The sequence below is a fragment of the Prionailurus viverrinus genome, chromosome A2 (assembly GCF_022837055.1).
Source record: "Prionailurus viverrinus isolate Anna chromosome A2, UM_Priviv_1.0, whole genome shotgun sequence".
NCBI lineage: Eukaryota > Metazoa > Chordata > Mammalia > Carnivora > Felidae > Prionailurus > Prionailurus viverrinus.
Genome location: NC_062562.1, coordinates 95,909,103 through 95,927,605, shown reverse-complemented (window position 1 = coordinate 95,927,605; position 18,503 = coordinate 95,909,103). Strand labels below are relative to the sequence as shown.

Genomic DNA, 18,503 nt, shown 5'->3' with positions numbered 1-18,503 from the left:
AAAATATGTATTTATTTATCCCACGTGGTGTGAGATTATGACGTGAGCTGAAACCAAAAGGTAGATGCTTAACCAACTGAGCCACCCAGGTGCCCTCAATCCTATTCATTCTTAAGGGGACATTCAAGTCCTATCTGCTACATAAAGATTTCCTTTAGTTCTTTGATTTGTACTGATACACATTCTCCTAACTTCCACATATCTGTTATTGTACCCTTTATCTTGGCACTGGATTACCTATCATTTAATACTCTTTTCTGATGGTTTCATATATGTGTATTTTGTTTCCTGAACTAAATTTTAATCTCCTTTAAGTTAGGGACTGTCTTTTATGCTTCTTTTATATATGGAAGAACACTGAGCACAATATTCAGTATTTACCTTGTTTGGTTATTTCTCAATTCAAAATTCTTTTGTTCACTTGTAGAACTTCCTTTGTTTCAAAAGCCATTTGTGATGGCCATATTTTCTCTGAATACATGTATTTCTTCTTCACCATATCAGGGTATCTTAATTCCTGTTATTTTGCAATGCTTTTTTGAGGCTATACTGCCAACCTGTGTGAGTCCATTCTAAAGGCGTTTACTGAGCATTTACTCAAAATATATCATGATTGGGAATGTGTACACAAAAAGTATGAAATGTATATTATGTCATTTAAAAATCCTAGGAAAATACACCAAGGGACTTTAAAAAGCACTGCTGATGAGAACAGGAATAAAGAGATAAAATGTGGTACAGAAAAGTTGGTAAAGACTTTAGGGAGGAAAGAAAGGGATAGTAAGGAACATCAAGTTCTGGGAGAGTGAGGAAAGTGGGTTAATAAGCCATAGGGTTGAATGGGTAGAATTGGTCAGACCGGGGAGGCACTTGGATGCCTGTGCCTCCACAAAATATATTGTGGATTTTAGCGAGGAGGGTGAAAATATCCCTCTTTAAGACCAAAAAACCAAAATTCCATTTTAGACAAGGTTTTAGTCATAGAAATATTTATTAAAAATATAATTGTTTAATCTTTGTTACAGTTAACGAGACTTCCAGAAGAGCTGTCTAATATGACTCAACTTAAAAGACTTGATATCTCAAATAATGTAATCAGAGAGATTCCAAGAAATATAGGGGAATTGAGAAGTTTAGTTAGTTTAAATGCATACAACAATCAAATACGTTATCTGCCCCCATGTTTTCTATGTTTACATGATCTCCAGCAACTAAATTTCAGTGGCGAGTGTAAAGCGTAATCAATAAGCATAATCAGTAAGTAGAGTATTCGTGTCTAGGTTGCAAATTTTGCTGACAAGACAGAACAGCAGTCAACATAATGCATTAAGTGCTCATTGGAAGGAAATGCACATCCAAGGTACAGAAAATAAGAGCACAGCACAAGGTCCTGTTGCTTTTCTGAAAGACGTTATAACCAAACTGGGCACCTTGAACATATTCTCATTTCTTTTCTGTCCTCTCTGTCTATACCCAGTCATTCAGTATTTCTTCCCTTTCTGAACCTGACCTCATCTCTCCCTCTACACAAACCTACCTACATAACCTTAGGTCAGCATTTTCTGTATTTTCCTTTCTGGTTCCCCTAATCCTACCCCTGTACACTACAATACTCAGATACCTTATAGTCTTCTACAAAGTAAATCATTAAATAACAACAAAAAAGTGAATCACTCACTCTAAAGGTACCAGAAACGATTTTCCAAAGCACAATAAATACCAGATTGGTATTTTTCTTAATAATTTTTATTATGGTGGTGCTTGGGTAGCTCAGTGACTTAAGTGTCCAACTCTTGATTTTGGCTCATGTCATGATCTCATGGTTCATGGGATTTGAGCCCCACATTGGGCTCCGGGCTGACACCATGAAGCCTGCTTGGGATTCTCTCTCCCTCTCTCTCTGCCCTGCCCCACTCGTACTCTCTTTCTCAAAATAAATAAATAAACTTAAAAAAATAATTTTTATTATGAAATACTTTCAGAAAATTTATTATGAAAAACTTACAGAAAATAATAAATACCTAGGTACCTACTCCCAGATATAAGGAATGTTAACATTTTTGTGATATTTACTCGATATATTTTTAATTGTTAAGAAATAAACTAATGGAGTTGAAATTTCTTTTGTCCTTCTACCCAAACTAGAAGTAACCACTATACTGAAATTGGTATGTATCTTTTTTCCTTCCATGTTTTTATACATATATATAACCATAAACAAGTAATACTATTTTGAGTTTTTAAATTTTACTAAATCTTATCATGCTATATGATAGTGATTTTCTACTCTAAAATTTGCTTTTTTCATTTGTCATATTTCTAAAATTAATCCATATTAATATATACATAGACTTATTTCATTCACTTTAAATCCTATATGATATTCAATTATACAGTTAAATAACAATCCATTACCTGGTTGGTAGACAGGTTGTTTCCAATGTGTTTGCTACTATAAACATCCTGTACATGTTCCTTGTGTACCTCTGCTTGAGTTTCTTTAGTGCGTATAGCTATATGTAGAATTGCTGCATCAGAAGGTATGCACATCTTCAACTTTACCAGATTTGGGCAAATTGATCTCCAGTGGTTGTACCAGCTAAGCACATGAACCACTGTATTTATGAAATTTTATCTTTCAGTTGGAAGTAGTGTTTACAACCGGAGCCCTGCATCTTCTTAGATTCAGAGGATTTTCAGAATAAAACAACAAAGGTCATCTTTTTTGGTCAATAGTCCTAGTAACACAGTAAAACGTACAGTAATGCATCAATACTTAGATATAACAGAACTGACATTTTTCTCCTGAACCTCCCAAACTCCCGGTAAGCTGGCTGTGCGGGTACATATCAGTCATTTTACTAATTTTGCAACAACTTGAAGTGAGTTGTAAAAACTCAGTCCGGCAACTGAATTTTTTTGCTCAACCTTTGTGTTTTGGCCAAGTTTTTCTATATTTTAAGGTTACCTAGTTTGTCCAAGGGCAGGATACACTCCACTCAACTACTATTTGTACACAAAAAAATCAGAGGCTGACAAGAGCCCTCTGACCCACTGGAAAATACAACGACGCATCAGAAGCATAATTCTCTGGAGGCTTTCTGGTACTGAATCAAGACAGAATGGGAAGATCAAAGACTTTTCTGCAAGTGTTGCGTGTTCTCTGCTGGTCCGCATGAGAATTAGAAAAATATATGTCAGGATCCAACCAGGAGACAGAAATCACAACTTAATAACTAAGTATATATACATGTTGTTAACTACAGAAGTGAAAGAGTGAAAGAGAATTCGAAGTTCATGGTAAAGTAGCAATGGCAGGAAGCAATAACCACCCTATGGGTAAGAGAATAAAGTAGAAAAGACAGAATTATGAACACTCAGAAGCTTGAAGGAAGGGGTCTCTCTCTTGCCCACCCCCCAAAAAAACTCCTGAATTGTGAGATCATGGCCTGCGTGGCAGTCAGTAGTGATTGGCGGCTGCAGTACTGATTGGCGGGTAGCGGCACCTGCGGAGGTCATGATCTCACAGTGCAGGAGCGGCACCTGCGGAGGTCATGATCTCACAGTGAGGGAGCTTTAGCTTGCTGCAGGAGTTTTAGCTTCCGGCCACTTCAGTTTGGGGGTGGGGCGGGAAGGGGAGAGAGAGAGAGGGAGAGGGAGGGAGAGAGAGGAAGAAGAGAGTGCGCGGGTGCATGGGAGAGACTGCGCGAGCGCTAGCGCTAGTTCTGTGAGGGTTGGGACAAGTACAAACTTCAGTTCGTGTTGCTGATGGAGTACGACTGTTGCCAGGGTGACAGTAAAAGGAAAAACTGTCAAGAAATGCAAAGAAGTAGGTTTGGAGTAAGTGACAGTCGCTAAGCAACTGGCATGCTACAAGTCACCAGCTTTTATTGCCAAGTTTGAACTTAGAAGGGGTGAGTTCGAGTCTTGTCTTTTAGTCTGTTTCCTCTATTTATAAAGTGAAGCTAACAGAATATCTATGCTATAGATTTGTTTACAGACTGAATGAGACTTTGAAAGCAGGTAGCATACTGTGAAAGCATTATTCAAGCAAAAGATGTTCATACACTCTTGTGAAATAATCGTCTCTGTCACAAGCTAGCAAATTTAGGAAGATAACCCTTATGAACCATCAGCAAGATGGGAAAGCTATAACTTCTGCTTGTTCACAGACTTGTGGGAATATAATTAGATAAAACTTATGAAAATAGTTTCACAAATGTGAGGTAATATACCAATGAAAGGGATTTATAGCATGGGCTCATAGCATGGGCTTTGGAGTGGAACAGACCTTAGAATTCTAGCTCCATCTTTCAACAGGAATTTTTTTTTAACATTAACCTTCTGTTTCCTAATCTGTAAATGGAAATGGTATCTACTCTTTGATTTGTGAGGATTAAACGGTTAACTACTAAGCACAAAAACTGATGCAATATAGGTCTTAAACAGGTGTTGGAGCCTCTCTCCAAGAAGCCAAAATAACAAATGAAAGGAAGTAGATTGTCATGTAAACTGCCTGTGGTTGTCCTCATGGAGAAGGACAGTTATCTTGCCTTACAGTTCTCTCTACAGGCCTTGATAATTCTACCCTGCAGGTTTGCATCTTCTCCTACCTGTAAGACAGCTAGTTAAGCTAGTACTGTTCTATCTGTTGTTTACAGCTGGCGTCTGTTCTGATGGGTCAGTGCTTGTGCCAAATAAGTTGTTAAATTTTTTAAAAGAAATTTTTAAAAATATAACTTTAATGTTTATTTTTGAGGGAGAAAGACAGAGCATGAGTTGGGGAGGGGCAGAGAGAGAGGGAGACACAGAGCCCGAAGCAGGCTCCAGGACCTGAGCTGTCAGCACAGAGCCCGACGCGGGGCTCGAACTCGTAAACCATGAGATCATGACCTGAGCCGGAGCTGGATGCTCAACCAACTGAGCCACCCAGGCGCCCCAGTTGTTAAATATTTTAAATAGCACAACTGCTTACATGTACTAATGTAACAGCCTCTGAAAGGAGTCTTACCTATATAGCCTCTCTCTCTCACTTTGTTGCTGCCCGTATTTAAAAACATTTTTATTAAAGTATAATATACATAACAAAAAGAGTACATACTGTCTCAAGAGATTAAAATTAAAAGTAGAGCTACCATATAATCCAGCAATTCTATTTCTGGGTATTTATCTGAAGGAAAACAGTAACTCAAAAAGATATGTGCACCTCATGTTAATTACAGCATTATTTACTTAAGTGTCCATCAATGGATGGATGGATGGATGAAGAAAATGTGGCATGTACACACACACACACACACACACACACACAATGGAGTATTATTCAACCATAAAAAGAAGGAAATTTTGCCATTTGCAACTACATAGATGGACCTGGAGGGCATTTTGTTAAGTGAAATAAGCCAGACAAAGACAAATACTGTATGATTTTACTTACATGTGGAATCTAAAAACTGAACTCATAAATAAGGAGAACAGATTGATGGTTGCCACAGGTGGAGCTGAGCAAAATGGATAAAGGGTAACAAAAGGTACAAACTTTCAGTTACAAAATAAATAAGTCCCGGGATGTAATGTACAGCATGGTGACTATAGTTAATAATATTTTTGGTATATTTAAAAGTTGTTAAAAGAATAGATCCTAAAAATTTTCATTGAAAATTTGTAACTATGTATTTTTTTAAATGCTCATTTATTTTTGAGAGAGAGAGGGCAAGCGAGGGAGGGGCAGAGAGAGAGGTGGGGAGGGGACTGATGATCCAAAGCAGGCTCTGCATTTACAGCAGCAAGCCCAATGTGGGGCTCAAACTCATGAACCGCAAGACCATGACTTGAGAAGAAGTTGGACACTCAACTGACTGAGTCCCCTAGGCACCCTGTAACTATGTGTTGTGATGGATGTTAACTAGACTTATTATGTTGACCATTTTACAATATACAAATGTTGAATCATGTTATACATCTGCAACTAAAATGTTATATGTCAATTATAATTCAATTTTTTAAAAGTACATATTTTAAGTATACAGCTCAATGAACTTTCACACACTGAACAAACCCATATTTCAGAACCTCGATCAAGAGACAAGACATTCCCAGAAACCCTTTCTTATGTCATTCCAGTCACTTTTCCCCTTTCTCTCAACCAAGGGTAAACACTATCATGATTTCCAGTAGTGGGCCTTAAATGAAGTCATGAAGTATATACTCTTTTATACCTGGATTCTTTCACTCAACATTATGTTTGTGAAATTCACTCATGTTACTCTGGGTGGCTGTGGACAATTCACTCTCAGTGCTATTCATATTCTGCTGTTGATAAACATTTAGCAGAAAAGCAATTCTTGTGGTCAGTAAAAAAATGATTTTACTCCTTTTAAATTTATTTGGACTAGCTTTATGGCTCAGCATATAGGCTACCTTGATAAATACACCATACACCCTTTTTTTAATACAAATTTTAGTCAACAAACAGTGTAATATTGGTTTCAGGAGTAGAATTCAGTGATTCATCAATTACATTCAACACCCAATGCTCATCACAACAAGTGCCCTCCTTCCTACCCATTATCTATCTAGCTCATCTCTCACCCACCTCCTTCCATCAACCCTCAGTTTGTTTTCTATTTTATGAGTCTCTTGTGGTTTGTTTTCCTCTCTCCTCTCCATCTCCCCCTTCCCATATGTTCATCTGTTTCATTTCTTAAACTCCATATATGCGTGAAATCATATGGGATTTGTCCTTCTCTGATTGCTTTATTTTGCTTAGCATAATACATTCTAGCTCCAAACACATGATTGTAAATGCAGGATTTCGTTCTTTTTGATGGCTTAGTAATATTCCATTGTATATATATATACCACCTCTTCTTTATCCATTTATTGACTATTGTTGATTATTGTTGATAATGTTGCTATAAGAACTGGGGTACATGCACCCCTTCAAATCTATATTTTTGTATCCTTTGGGAAAATACCTACTAGTGCAATTGCTGGGTCATAGGGTAATTCTATTTTTAATTTTTTGAGGAGCCTCCATACTGTTCTCCAGAGTGGCTGCACCAGTTTACATTCCCATCAATAGTGCAATCACACACTATATACTCTTTAAAAAATATACTCTGTAATGTTAGCTACAGTGTTTTATGAATATCATATTAAGTCCAGATGGTTGATAGTTTTGTTGGAATCTTCTGTCTTTACTGGTATATTATCTTGTTATGCTTTAGAAAATAGTGTTAAAATCCAAAACTATGGTTGTGTAATTGTGTATTTGTTGCTTTCATTGTCAACTTTTTTCATGTATTTTGAAGAACTGTTATAAGAAAATGCACATATATGATTATTATGACCTTCAATTCTAATACATTTTTTTATCATCTGAAATCCCCAAATGTCCCTCTTTATCTCCAGTAATAATCTTTATCTTGAAGGGTATTTTATCTAATAAGATAGCCACTCCAGTTTTGTTAAGCTTTCTGTTCACATGGTATATCTTTACTATCAATTTACTTTCAACATATCTGTGTCTTTATATTTAAAGTATATCCCTTGCAAGCACCTGGATAGCTCAGTTGGTTAAGCCTCTGACTCTTGATTCTGGCTCAAGTCATGAGATGAAGCCCCATATCTGGCTCTGCGTTGACAGCATGGAGCCTTCTTGGGATTCTCTCTCATCTCTCTGCTCCTCTCTAAGTAAAATAATAACTGATTAGCTAACTAAGTATTACAAAATAAAGTACATCCCTTGTAGACAAAATGTAGTTGGGCCTTGATTTTCATCCTTTCTGGCAATCCCTGCCTTTAACTGGAGTATTCAGTCAATGAACACTTAATGTAATTATTGGTATAGTTGGATTTAGATCAGCCATTTCACCACTTGTTTTCTGTTTCTCTCCTCTGTTAACTCTTTTTCTGTCTTCTTGTTGAACTATTCTTGTTTAGTTGCTTTCAAGATGTTCTCATCTTTAGTTTTCAGCAGTTTGACTATGTTGTGCCTAAGTGTGTTTTTTATTATAATTTAGGTGAAATTCACACAACATAAAATTAACAATTTTAGAGTGAACAATTTTGGTGGCATTTATCACATTAACAAAGTACTACAATGTACCACTACCTCTATCTGGTTCCAAACATTTCATCAACCCCAAAGGAAGCTTTTACTCATTATTAAACAGTTACTCTCTGTTCTCCCCTCTCCTCTCCCTCTTGTAACCATCAATGTGCAGGACACCTCTATGAAGATGCCTAATATTATGGATGTGTCATACAAATGGAATTGTATAATATATGACATTTCTGGATTGACTTCTTTCACTTAATGTTTTCAAGTTTCATCCATGTTGTAGCTTGTATGAGTAGTTCCTATTATGGCTGAATAGTATTACACTGTATGTATATACTACAGTTTTGATGATCCATTCATCCTCTGATGGACATTTGGGCTGCTTTCATCTTGTGGCTATTGTGAATAATGTTGCTATGAACATGTTCACATATGTGTTTATTTCGGTATGTTTTCAATTCTTTGGGGCATATTCCTAGAGATAGAATTCCTGTGTCATATGGTAATTTTGTATAATTTTTTGAGGAACTGTCAAATTGTTTTCCACAGAGGTAGAACCATTTTACAGTCACACCAGCAATGTACAACAAGTGCAGTTTCCCCATATCCTTGTCAATATCTGTTGTTTTACAAGTTTTGGATTACAGTTATGCTAATGAATGTGAAATGGTTTTGATTGAAATTTCCCTAATGACTAATGATGTTTAGCATCTTTTTTAGGTGCTTGTTGGCCATATGCATATGTTTTTGGAGAAATGTCTATTCAAGTCTGTGGCCCATTTTTAAATTGGTTTTTAATTGGGTTATTTTGTTGCTGAGTTGAAAGAGCCCCTTATATATTCTGAATACAAGATCCTTATCAGATATGTTTTACAATTAATTACTTCCTTTCTATAGACTGTCTTTTCATTCTGGATAATGTCCTTTGATACATAAAAGTTTTAAATTTTCATGAACTCCAATCATCTAGTCTTTCTTTTTGTTGCTTATGTTTTTGGTGTCATAACTAAAAATCTATTAGCAAAATCCAAGATCACTAAGATTTGTCCCTATGTTTGGGGTGCCTGGGTGGCTCAGTCGGTTGAATGTCCAACTTCAGCTCAGGTCATGATCTCACACTCCATGAGTTCGAGCCCTGCGTCAGGCTCTGTGCTGACAGCTCAGAGCCTGGAGCCTGCTTCACATTCTGTGTCTCCCCCTCTCTCTGCCCCTCCCCTGCTCATGCTCTGTCTCTCTCTGTCTCAAAAATAAAATAAAAACATCTCTTTAAGTTATTAATTCATTTTGAGTTAATTTTTATATTTGGTGTGAGGTAAGAGATCCACTATGATTCTTTTGCATGTGGATTTGTAGTTATTCTAGCACCATTTTTTGAAGATTATTTTTCCCCTTTGCATGATCTGAGCACCCTTGTTAAAAATTAATTGGCCAACTCTGGAAAACAGTATGGAGGTTCCTCAAAAAATTAAAAATATAGCTACCATATGACCCAGCAGTTGCACTACTAGGTATTTATCCAAGGAATACAGGTATGCTGTTTCAAAGGAACACATGCACCCCAATGTTTATAGTAGCACTATCAACAATAGCCAAAGTATGGAAAGAGCCCAAATATCCATCGATGGTTGAATGGATAAAGAAGACGTGGTATAAACACACACACACACACACACACACACACACACACACACCATGGAGTATTACACGGCAATCAAAAAGAATGAAATCTTGCCATTTGCAACTACGTGGATGGAACTAGAGGGCATATGCTAAGCGAAATTAGTCAAAGAAAGATGAATATCATATGACTTCACTCATAGGAGGACTTTATGATACAAAACAGATGAACATAAGGGAAGGGGAGCAAAAATAATATAAAAACAGGGAGAGGGAAAAAACATAAGAGACTTAAATATAAAGAACAAACAGAGGGTTGCTGGAGGGGTTGTGAGAGGGGGGATGGTCTAAACGGGTAAGGGGCTTAAGGAATCTACTCCTAAAATCATTGTTGCACCATGTGCTAATGAACTTGGATGTAAATTATAAAAAATAAATAAATTAGAGAAAAAAAATTAATTGGTCATAATATGTGGATTTATTTCTGGACTCTCAATTCTATTCCATTAGTCTGTATGTCAAACCTATGCCAATCTCACACTATTTTCCACTTAGTTAACATAAAATGTAATATTAGTTTTAGGTGTAGAATATAGTGATTTAACACTTCCATACATCACCTGGTGTTCATTACAAGTGCACTCCTTAATCCCCATCACGTATTTAACACACCCCCCCTACCTACCTCCTTTCTGGTAACCATCAGTTTGTTCTCTATATTTAAGAATTTGTTTCTTGGTTTGCCTTTCTCTCTCTTTTTTACCCTTTTGTTTTGTTTCTTAAATTCTACGTATGAGTGAAGTCAGTTTCTCCGACTGACTTACTTACCGTAATACTCTCTAGCTCCATCCGTGTCAATGCAAATGACAAGATTTCATTCTTTTTATGGCTGAGTAATAGTCCATTGTATTACATGTATCACATCTTCTTTATTCAACAGTCGATGGAAATTTGGGTTGTTTCCATAATTTGGCTATTGTTGATCATGCTGCTGTAAGCATTGGGATGCATGTATCCCTTTGAATTAATATTTTTTTACTCTCTGGGTAAATATCTAGTAGTGCAATTGCTAGATCGTAAGGTCCTATGTTTAACTTTTTGAGGAACCTCCATGCTGTTTTCCAGAGTGGCTGCAGCAATTTGCATTCCCACCAACAGTGCACAAGGTTCCCCTTTCTCCACATCTTTGCCAATACCTGTTGTTTCTTGTGTTGTTGATTTTAGCCATTCTGACAGGTGTGAGGGGATATCTCATTGTAGTTTTGATTTGCATTTTCCTGATGATCAGTGATGTTGAGCATCTTTTCACGTGTCTGTTTGTTACCTGTATGTCTTCTTTGGAGAAATGTCTATTCATGTTTTCTGCCCATTTTTAAAATGGATTATTCATTTTTGGGGTGTTGAGTTTCCTAGGTTCTTTATATATTTTGAATATTAACTATCAGATATGTCATTTGCAAATATCTTCTCCCATTCCATAGGTTGCCTATTCGTTTTGCTGATTGTTTCCTTCACTGTGCAGAAGCTTTTTATTTTGATGAAGTCCCAATAGTTCATTTTTGTTTTTGTTTCCTTGGCCTTAGGAGACATATCTAGAAAGAAGTTGCTACAGTTGATGTCAAATAAGTTACTGCCTGTGTTCTCTTGTAGGATTTTTATGGTTTCAGGTCTCACATTTAGGTCTTTATTCCATTTTAAATTTATTTTTGTGTATGGTGTAAGAAAGTGGTCCAGTTTCATTCTTTTGCATGTTACTGTCCAGTTTTCCCAACACCATTTATAGAAGAGACATTCTTTTGCCCATTTAATATTCTTTCCTGCTTTGTCAAAAATTAATTGGCCATATTATTGTGGGTTCATTTCTGGGTTTTTTATTCTGTTCTGTTGATCTATGTATCTATTTTGGGGTCAGTACCATACTGTTTTGATTACTACAGCTTTGTAATATATCTTGCAGTCTGGAATTGTGATACATCTAGCTGTATTTTTATTTTTCGAGATTGCTTTGGTTATTTGGGGTCTTTTGTGATTCATACAAATTTTAGGATTATTTTGAAAAAGGAACAAAGTTGAAGGACTCCTGAAACCTGATTTTAAGCCTTATGAAAGGCTATGGTAGTAAAGTATAGTATTGGCAAAATAACAGACATAGATCAGTAGAACACAATACATAGGCTAGAAATAGACCCATGCATATATGGTCAATTGATTTTTTGACAAATATGCACATGTAATTCAACAGAGAAGACGGTATTTTCAACAAATGGTGCTGGAGCAACTAGATGACCAGAAGCCAAAAAACAAGATAAACTGCAACAATAATAAAACTTTGATCCACACCACATACCATATAAAAAAAATCAACTCAAAATGAATCACAGATCTAAATGTAAAAGCTAAAACTATAAAACTTCTAGATAGGGGCGCCTGGGTGGCGCAGTCGGTTAAGCGTCCGACTTCAGCCAGGTCACGATCTCGTGGTCCGTGAGTTCGAGCCCCGCGTCGGGCTCTGGGCTGATGGCTCAGAGCCTGGAGCCTGTTTCCGATTCTGTGTCTCCCTCTCTCTCTGCCCCTCCCCCGTTCATGCTCTGTCTCTCTCTGTCCCAAAAATAAATAAAAACGTTGAAAAAAAAAATTAAAAAAAAAAAACTTCTAGATAAAAACATAGAAGAAAATCTTTGTAACCTTGGCAAATATTTCTTAGATATAACACCAAAATCACAATCCTTAAAAAATTAATAAATTGAACTTCATCAAAATTAGAAACTTCTGCTCTTCAAAAAGTGTTGTTAAAAGAATGAAAAGAAAAGCCACAGACTGGAAGAAAATATTTGCTGAATATACAAAAAATAACTGTCAAAAGTCAACACTGAGCAGTTAACTCAATAAAAATTGGCATACAAGTTACGGAAAGAACCAAAATTTCCATCAACTGATGAATGGATAAAGGAGATATGGGACATATATACAATGGAATATCACTCAGCCATAAAAAAGAAAGAAATCTTGCCATCTGCAACAACATGGATGGATCTAGTGAGTATTATGCTAAGTGAAATAAGTCTAAGAAAGACAAATCCCATGTGACTTCACTCATATGTGGAATTTAAAAAACAAAGTAGGTGAACATGGGAAAAAGAGGTAAACCAGGAAACGGACTCTTAACTATAGAGAATAAACTGAAGGTTACTAGAGGGGAGATGAGTGAGGGATGGGTTAAGTGGGTGATGGGTTAAGGAGGGCACTTGTAGTGATGAGCCACTAAATTCCACACCTGAAATTAATATTATGCTGTATGTTAACTAACTGGAATGTAAATAATAACTTGAAAAAAAAAAGAAAAATTGGCATAAATTGTGAACACTTTACAAAGAATGTATATGAATGGCAAATAAGCGTAAGAAAATATAATGATATCATTAGTCATGAGAGAAATATGAATTAAATCTACAATGAGATCTTTGTATTAGAATAACTAAAATTAAAATCTGACAGTACCAAGAACTACAGCTGGAACTCTGATACACTGATGGTAGGAATGCAAAAGGGTACACACTCTAGAAAACGGTTTCATAATTTCTTATAAAGTTATATGTATATTTACCATACAACCCATCAATCACACTCCAACTACACTTTTAAGTGAAATGAAAATTTAGATTCAATAAAAAACTGAGTACAAATATATAGAGTGGTTTTATTCATTATTTTTCATTTCATTATTTTTCATTATTTATTCATTCATATCAAGTGGAATCTTTCTAAACATCACTTATTTAGTGGATGGATAAATTATCACATCCATATAATGGAATACTTCTCATTAATAAAAATGTCAATAGACACCAATAAATCTCTAATGTCTTATGCTAAATTGAAGTCAAACCCTAAATAGAATATGTTGTGACTTATATTTATTATACATATGCATAAACATTATATATTTATAATTATGGGCTTACAATGTTTATAAAACCCCATATACATAGGTAGGTATGTATTTGTACATCTATCTGCACATACCCATTCCCAAAAGCAATGAGCAAAACTAGTATCCAGATCTCCAGATCTTGGTTTCTTTCTTTTTTTTGAGAGAGAAAGTGAGAGCATGCACAAGCAAGGGAGTGAGGGACAGAGTGAGAGGGAGAGAGAATCTCAAGCAGACTCCATGCCCAGTGCAGAGCTATCCCACAACCATGAAATCACAATCTGAGCCAAAATCAAGAGTTGGATGCTCAACCAACTGAGCTACCCAGTGCCCCCAGATCTTGGTTTCTGAATGCCATTCTTCATTAAAAGGAACCAGGTTCCTTTATTTATGACTATAAATAATATAACTATAAATGTATAAATAAAGGCAAACTTTAGGCCAGTTCCTCTCTAAATGATTACAAATTCTTGTCAGTTACCACAATTTTACTTTTTATGTTCAGTTTATATTGATTAAGGTGATGTTGAAAACATATTTAGGGAAGTAGAGTTTAATTCGCACTCCTTGATGGTGGACTAGACTTAGCTAAGTTTGGAACTCAGTTCCAAAAAAATAGAGTATGGACAAGAAAAGAATGAAAACATTATATTGGAGAAACCTGGCAAGACACTAATTTAGCTGTGGGATCAAGCTTAACATCGCTAGTGATGTCATACAGGTATTAGGTACCTTTGCTGTGATATGATGAGAGTTCTTCACTTCTGTGGCATTCTTTCCAAAAAACCCCATAACCCAAGTGTTATCATAAGAAAATATATCAGGTAAATTCAAACTAAGGAATATTCTACAAAATACCTAGTCAGTACTAGTCAAAACTGTCAAGATCATGAAAAACAAGGAAAGACTGAGAAACTGTCTCAGACCAGAGGAGACTAAGAAGACATAACTATACGCAATGTATTATCCTGGCATGGATTTTGGAACAGAAAAAGGACACCGATAGAAAAACTAATGAAATCCAAAATTGTCTGAAGTTTAATAGTAATGTGCCAATGTTAGTTTCCTATTTTAACAAATATAATATGATAATGTGAGATGATGACATTAGGGGAAACTAAATCTGGATGAGGAATCCATATTCAAGAATTCTCTACAATTTCTGCAACTTGCTGTAAATCTGAAATTATTCTAAACAATCTAATTATCCTTAAAAAATTACCATCACACTTACTCTGTAAAATCCTTTCCCGTACTGTAAGAGGACAGCCTCTTAACTCATTTTTCCATCCTCTGAGAGAATGGAACCACAGCTCAGTTTCTATACATCCTCCTTTTCACGCCCAACAAGTGGACTTCAGTAAGAATTTACATCTGCCAGCACTGTGAGGGTCCTCTGGTACTGTGCCAGTGAGACACAGTAAATGCTCCATAAGTAGTTGTTTATCTTCATATTTTTCTTTATACAGAAATGTATAATTCAATTTTAATTTTTTTCTACTAGGAAATAATCTGACAGATCTGCCTAGGGGTATCCACAACCTTTTTTCACTGAAGGAGATAAATTTTGATGATAACACTTTGCTGAGACCTCCAATGGAAATCTGTAAAGGAAAACAACTCTATACGATTGCACACTATCTAGAGAGGGCAGATCAAAGAGATGGTAAGTGATAAGTGAGTGATTGACTAGTTTACATGTCATTTTCTAGTATCATCTATAAATTAGAAAATAGTTTGCTTTCATTAGAGGTTTTCAATCTGACATAGGCATGAAAATATTCATTATATTCCCTTTTCTGAAGGTTAGGAGTTTATTTTGATAATTCATATTATTTAATCTGTGTCCACACAAACTAAACTATTGAAAACAGGCAAACCCAAGTGGAAGGTTGAGCTGCTTTCCACCTGTTGGCCTCAATGCCCTTCAACAGGTGTTTCATTATGGTTGTGGCCAAACTTAGATATTCCACACAAGAATTTATTCACTGGTTCTGATCTGTATCACCATATATAGTTGCTCTAAAACTCTCATCTGGCCTTGAAGAAAGTCCTTCCATATTTCCATTGAACCCAATCAGGTTTTGGCCCACTATGATCACCTATCTGCAGTCTGTGGGTAGTCTTCATTCTTTGTCCTTAAGCATTCCTTTGGTTGTCCCTGATTATTTCACACAGAAGGTCCATTTTCTTTAAGTGTCTTTCCACTGGACCAGATGGAGACTGGTTTCTCCAAGCCTCTGGGATGGAAGTTTCACTGTCCAATTTTTTCCTTGGAGCTAGATTCCCAACAACTAAGCTTTTTGCTAGGACTCTGACTTTGTTTCTTATAGCCAGTCGTTAGACTGGATTCAGATTTTGGTCCTCCAATTCAACGCAGAACTTAAGAAGCATTAAATCAATTTAATAAGTACTGATCCAGATTTGGGGAAAGGGAATATACAAAACTCTCCAACCAAATCATTCTACTATGTTCCCTGTCTTTGTAATCAGAAGCTTGCATCAGCATAATCTCATAATCTAGTGGTAGGGTCACTAAAAATATACAGTATCTTTAAGCCACAATATACATCCATATGCATCACTACCAGTCAGAAGTTTTGCAAGATTTGGGCCTCACTGATGGAAGGAACCTAAGAGATAAAATTAAAAGTCACAGTAGCTGTTTTTTCTAACTTGCTAAGCAAGTTGGTTCTCCTAATTATTTTCATTAAAAAGGTATGTTTTGTGGTAACTATTTCTATAAAATAAAGTTTTTTAGAAGTTTCCAAGGATCCATAAAGTATTTCTGTTAGGAATACAGTACTGTAGAGAAGGGCTGTATAGTTACACAATTGAACTTCCCTGCTAAAATTCTGTTACTCAAGTTCCCAAGGAGGGAGGACTCATGTCATTCTATCCTCAATGGGGAAAGTGCAATGGGAAATGGCAGCAGATCAAAGTCAGCAAAAATGAGAGAACCCTAGCCATTTGTCTCCTTTAAAAAAAAAAAATGTTTATATTTGAGAGAGAGAGAGACAGACAGAGTGCGAGCAGGGGAGGGGCAGAGAGAGGGAGTCACAGAATCTAAAGCAGGCTCCAGGCTCTGAGCTGTGAGCACAGAGCCCAACACGGGGCTTGAACTCACAAACCACCATGAGATCATGACCTGAGCCCAAGTTGGACACTTAACTGCCTGAGCCACTCAGGTGCCCCTTTCCTTTCTATGTTCAAGGGGCCTTCATACTGCAGGCACCCAGGGACAGTAGAGAGGAAGTTGTCATGAGAAATGTATTTATTCCCCAATTAACAAAGAACATGGGGTTTCTTCCTTATGATTTTGCTTAGGATATTGGACTTTCATTTATATCATTAGTATACAATCTAGCCTGAGGGACTGAGATGATTATAGAGGGGTGGGAGATTGATAGTTCTTGAAACTTCCCAAAGTACCTTAGTCAACAAAATAAATCTAATCCAAGATAGTTAGAAGCTTAAAAAAAAAACAAACCTAAAAGCTCTCTACTTACATCTAAGCTAGCATTCATTAAATAAGTCATTTGAATATAAAATATACATATACACACTATATCTATAGTAGATGTGAACTCGGTTTCTCATGATGGTACATGAAGAAGCCCATTAAGAAGCCAGAATCAAAGGAAAGAGTTAAATTCATTTCAAACCGTGAAAGGATTAAAGAAAGGGTTTCAAAATCATTTTGAGGTTACTTATAATATACTTTTAAATGGCCATTTTATGTTGTAGGTTATTCAGATTTTAGAAAAAATAGAACAAATGATTCAAATTTCAGTTTGTAAATTAGGTCTGCATCTTCTTTTCAATTTTACTTGACATGGACATTTGATAGGAGCACAGAATAAGGAACCCAGATTTAATATTAACCCAAAGTAGAGTATATTTTTCAAAAGAGATGGCTTATATTTTCTTTTATGTTCAAATGTAGAGAAAATCCTAGAGAAGATCTTCAACATAGTTGCCAAAAATATCACTGAAACAAATTTTAAGTTTTTGTGTCAAAAACTAAGCCTGGCAATCTCAGAAACAGATATGCCTACAAAGAGGTATGTATGAGTGACAATATGTGGTATAAGCTTATTCTCATGTTGGTTTATATCATATTGATATTATAAGGTTTTGAAACAGTCATATTAACATGAATTCTAATTTGCTGTAAAAGACTCTGATTTTAGTTTACTATGTATTTGTGAATCATGTGAGTAGAGTAGTTAAGAGTAAGGGCTCTCAAGGCAAACTGCTTGGCTTTAAATCACAACGAGTTTTGTGACCTTGTATAAGTCCCTTAACTTACAGGTGCTTCAGTTTCTCCACTGGTAAAATAGATATATTTAACTAAAAGAGTGTCATGAGATTAAATTATTAAGCATGTAGTACTACAGCAGTAATACACTGCCTGAGAATAAATAACCCACAATTACTGTTTTGAGATCTTGAGTAAATCTCTCTTAGAACTGAATGTTAATTGAATTGATTTCCTACCAGGAAATAAGGGTTGGCATGGGGCGAACATTCATTCACTGTTTGCCAAGCTCTGTGCTAAATTTTATATAAACTTTCTTCATCAATTAATTTAATCCTCACTTCAATCAGGTAAATTGGTTTGAAAATGTAGGGGAGTAATATTGAAGTAACTTAAAACAATGTTCTTCATTGGTCATTAAAATAATATTATCTTTAAAATTTTCAGCACTGTTTCATTAAGTGAGAGTCCACCAAGCACTTAATAGGTGGAAAACAGAAAGTAACAACCTGTCACTAACTACAGCTGCTTTAACAGACCAACTAACTCGGGCACTAATGATGATAGGAGCATATGAAATTATGGACAAAATAACAGCTCTAAAAGTTTTTACACGTGCAATTAAATTCTGA

The 18,503-nt window shown here is 35.9% G+C and overlaps 1 protein-coding gene across 1 annotated transcript in view; it reads left to right on the top strand.

Annotated features, from left to right (window-relative positions):
• The window catches only part of LRRD1 (leucine rich repeats and death domain containing 1), a 23,222-nt gene extending 4,719 nt beyond the window's left edge, over positions 1-18,503 (top strand). Inside the window, 5 exon segments of the mRNA XM_047830722.1 lie at positions 1,026-1,224; positions 15,115-15,276; positions 17,557-17,674; positions 18,319-18,333; positions 18,335-18,503. Coding sequence (XP_047686678.1) covers positions 1,026-1,224; positions 15,115-15,276; positions 17,557-17,674; positions 18,319-18,333; positions 18,335-18,503 — 663 coding nt within the window.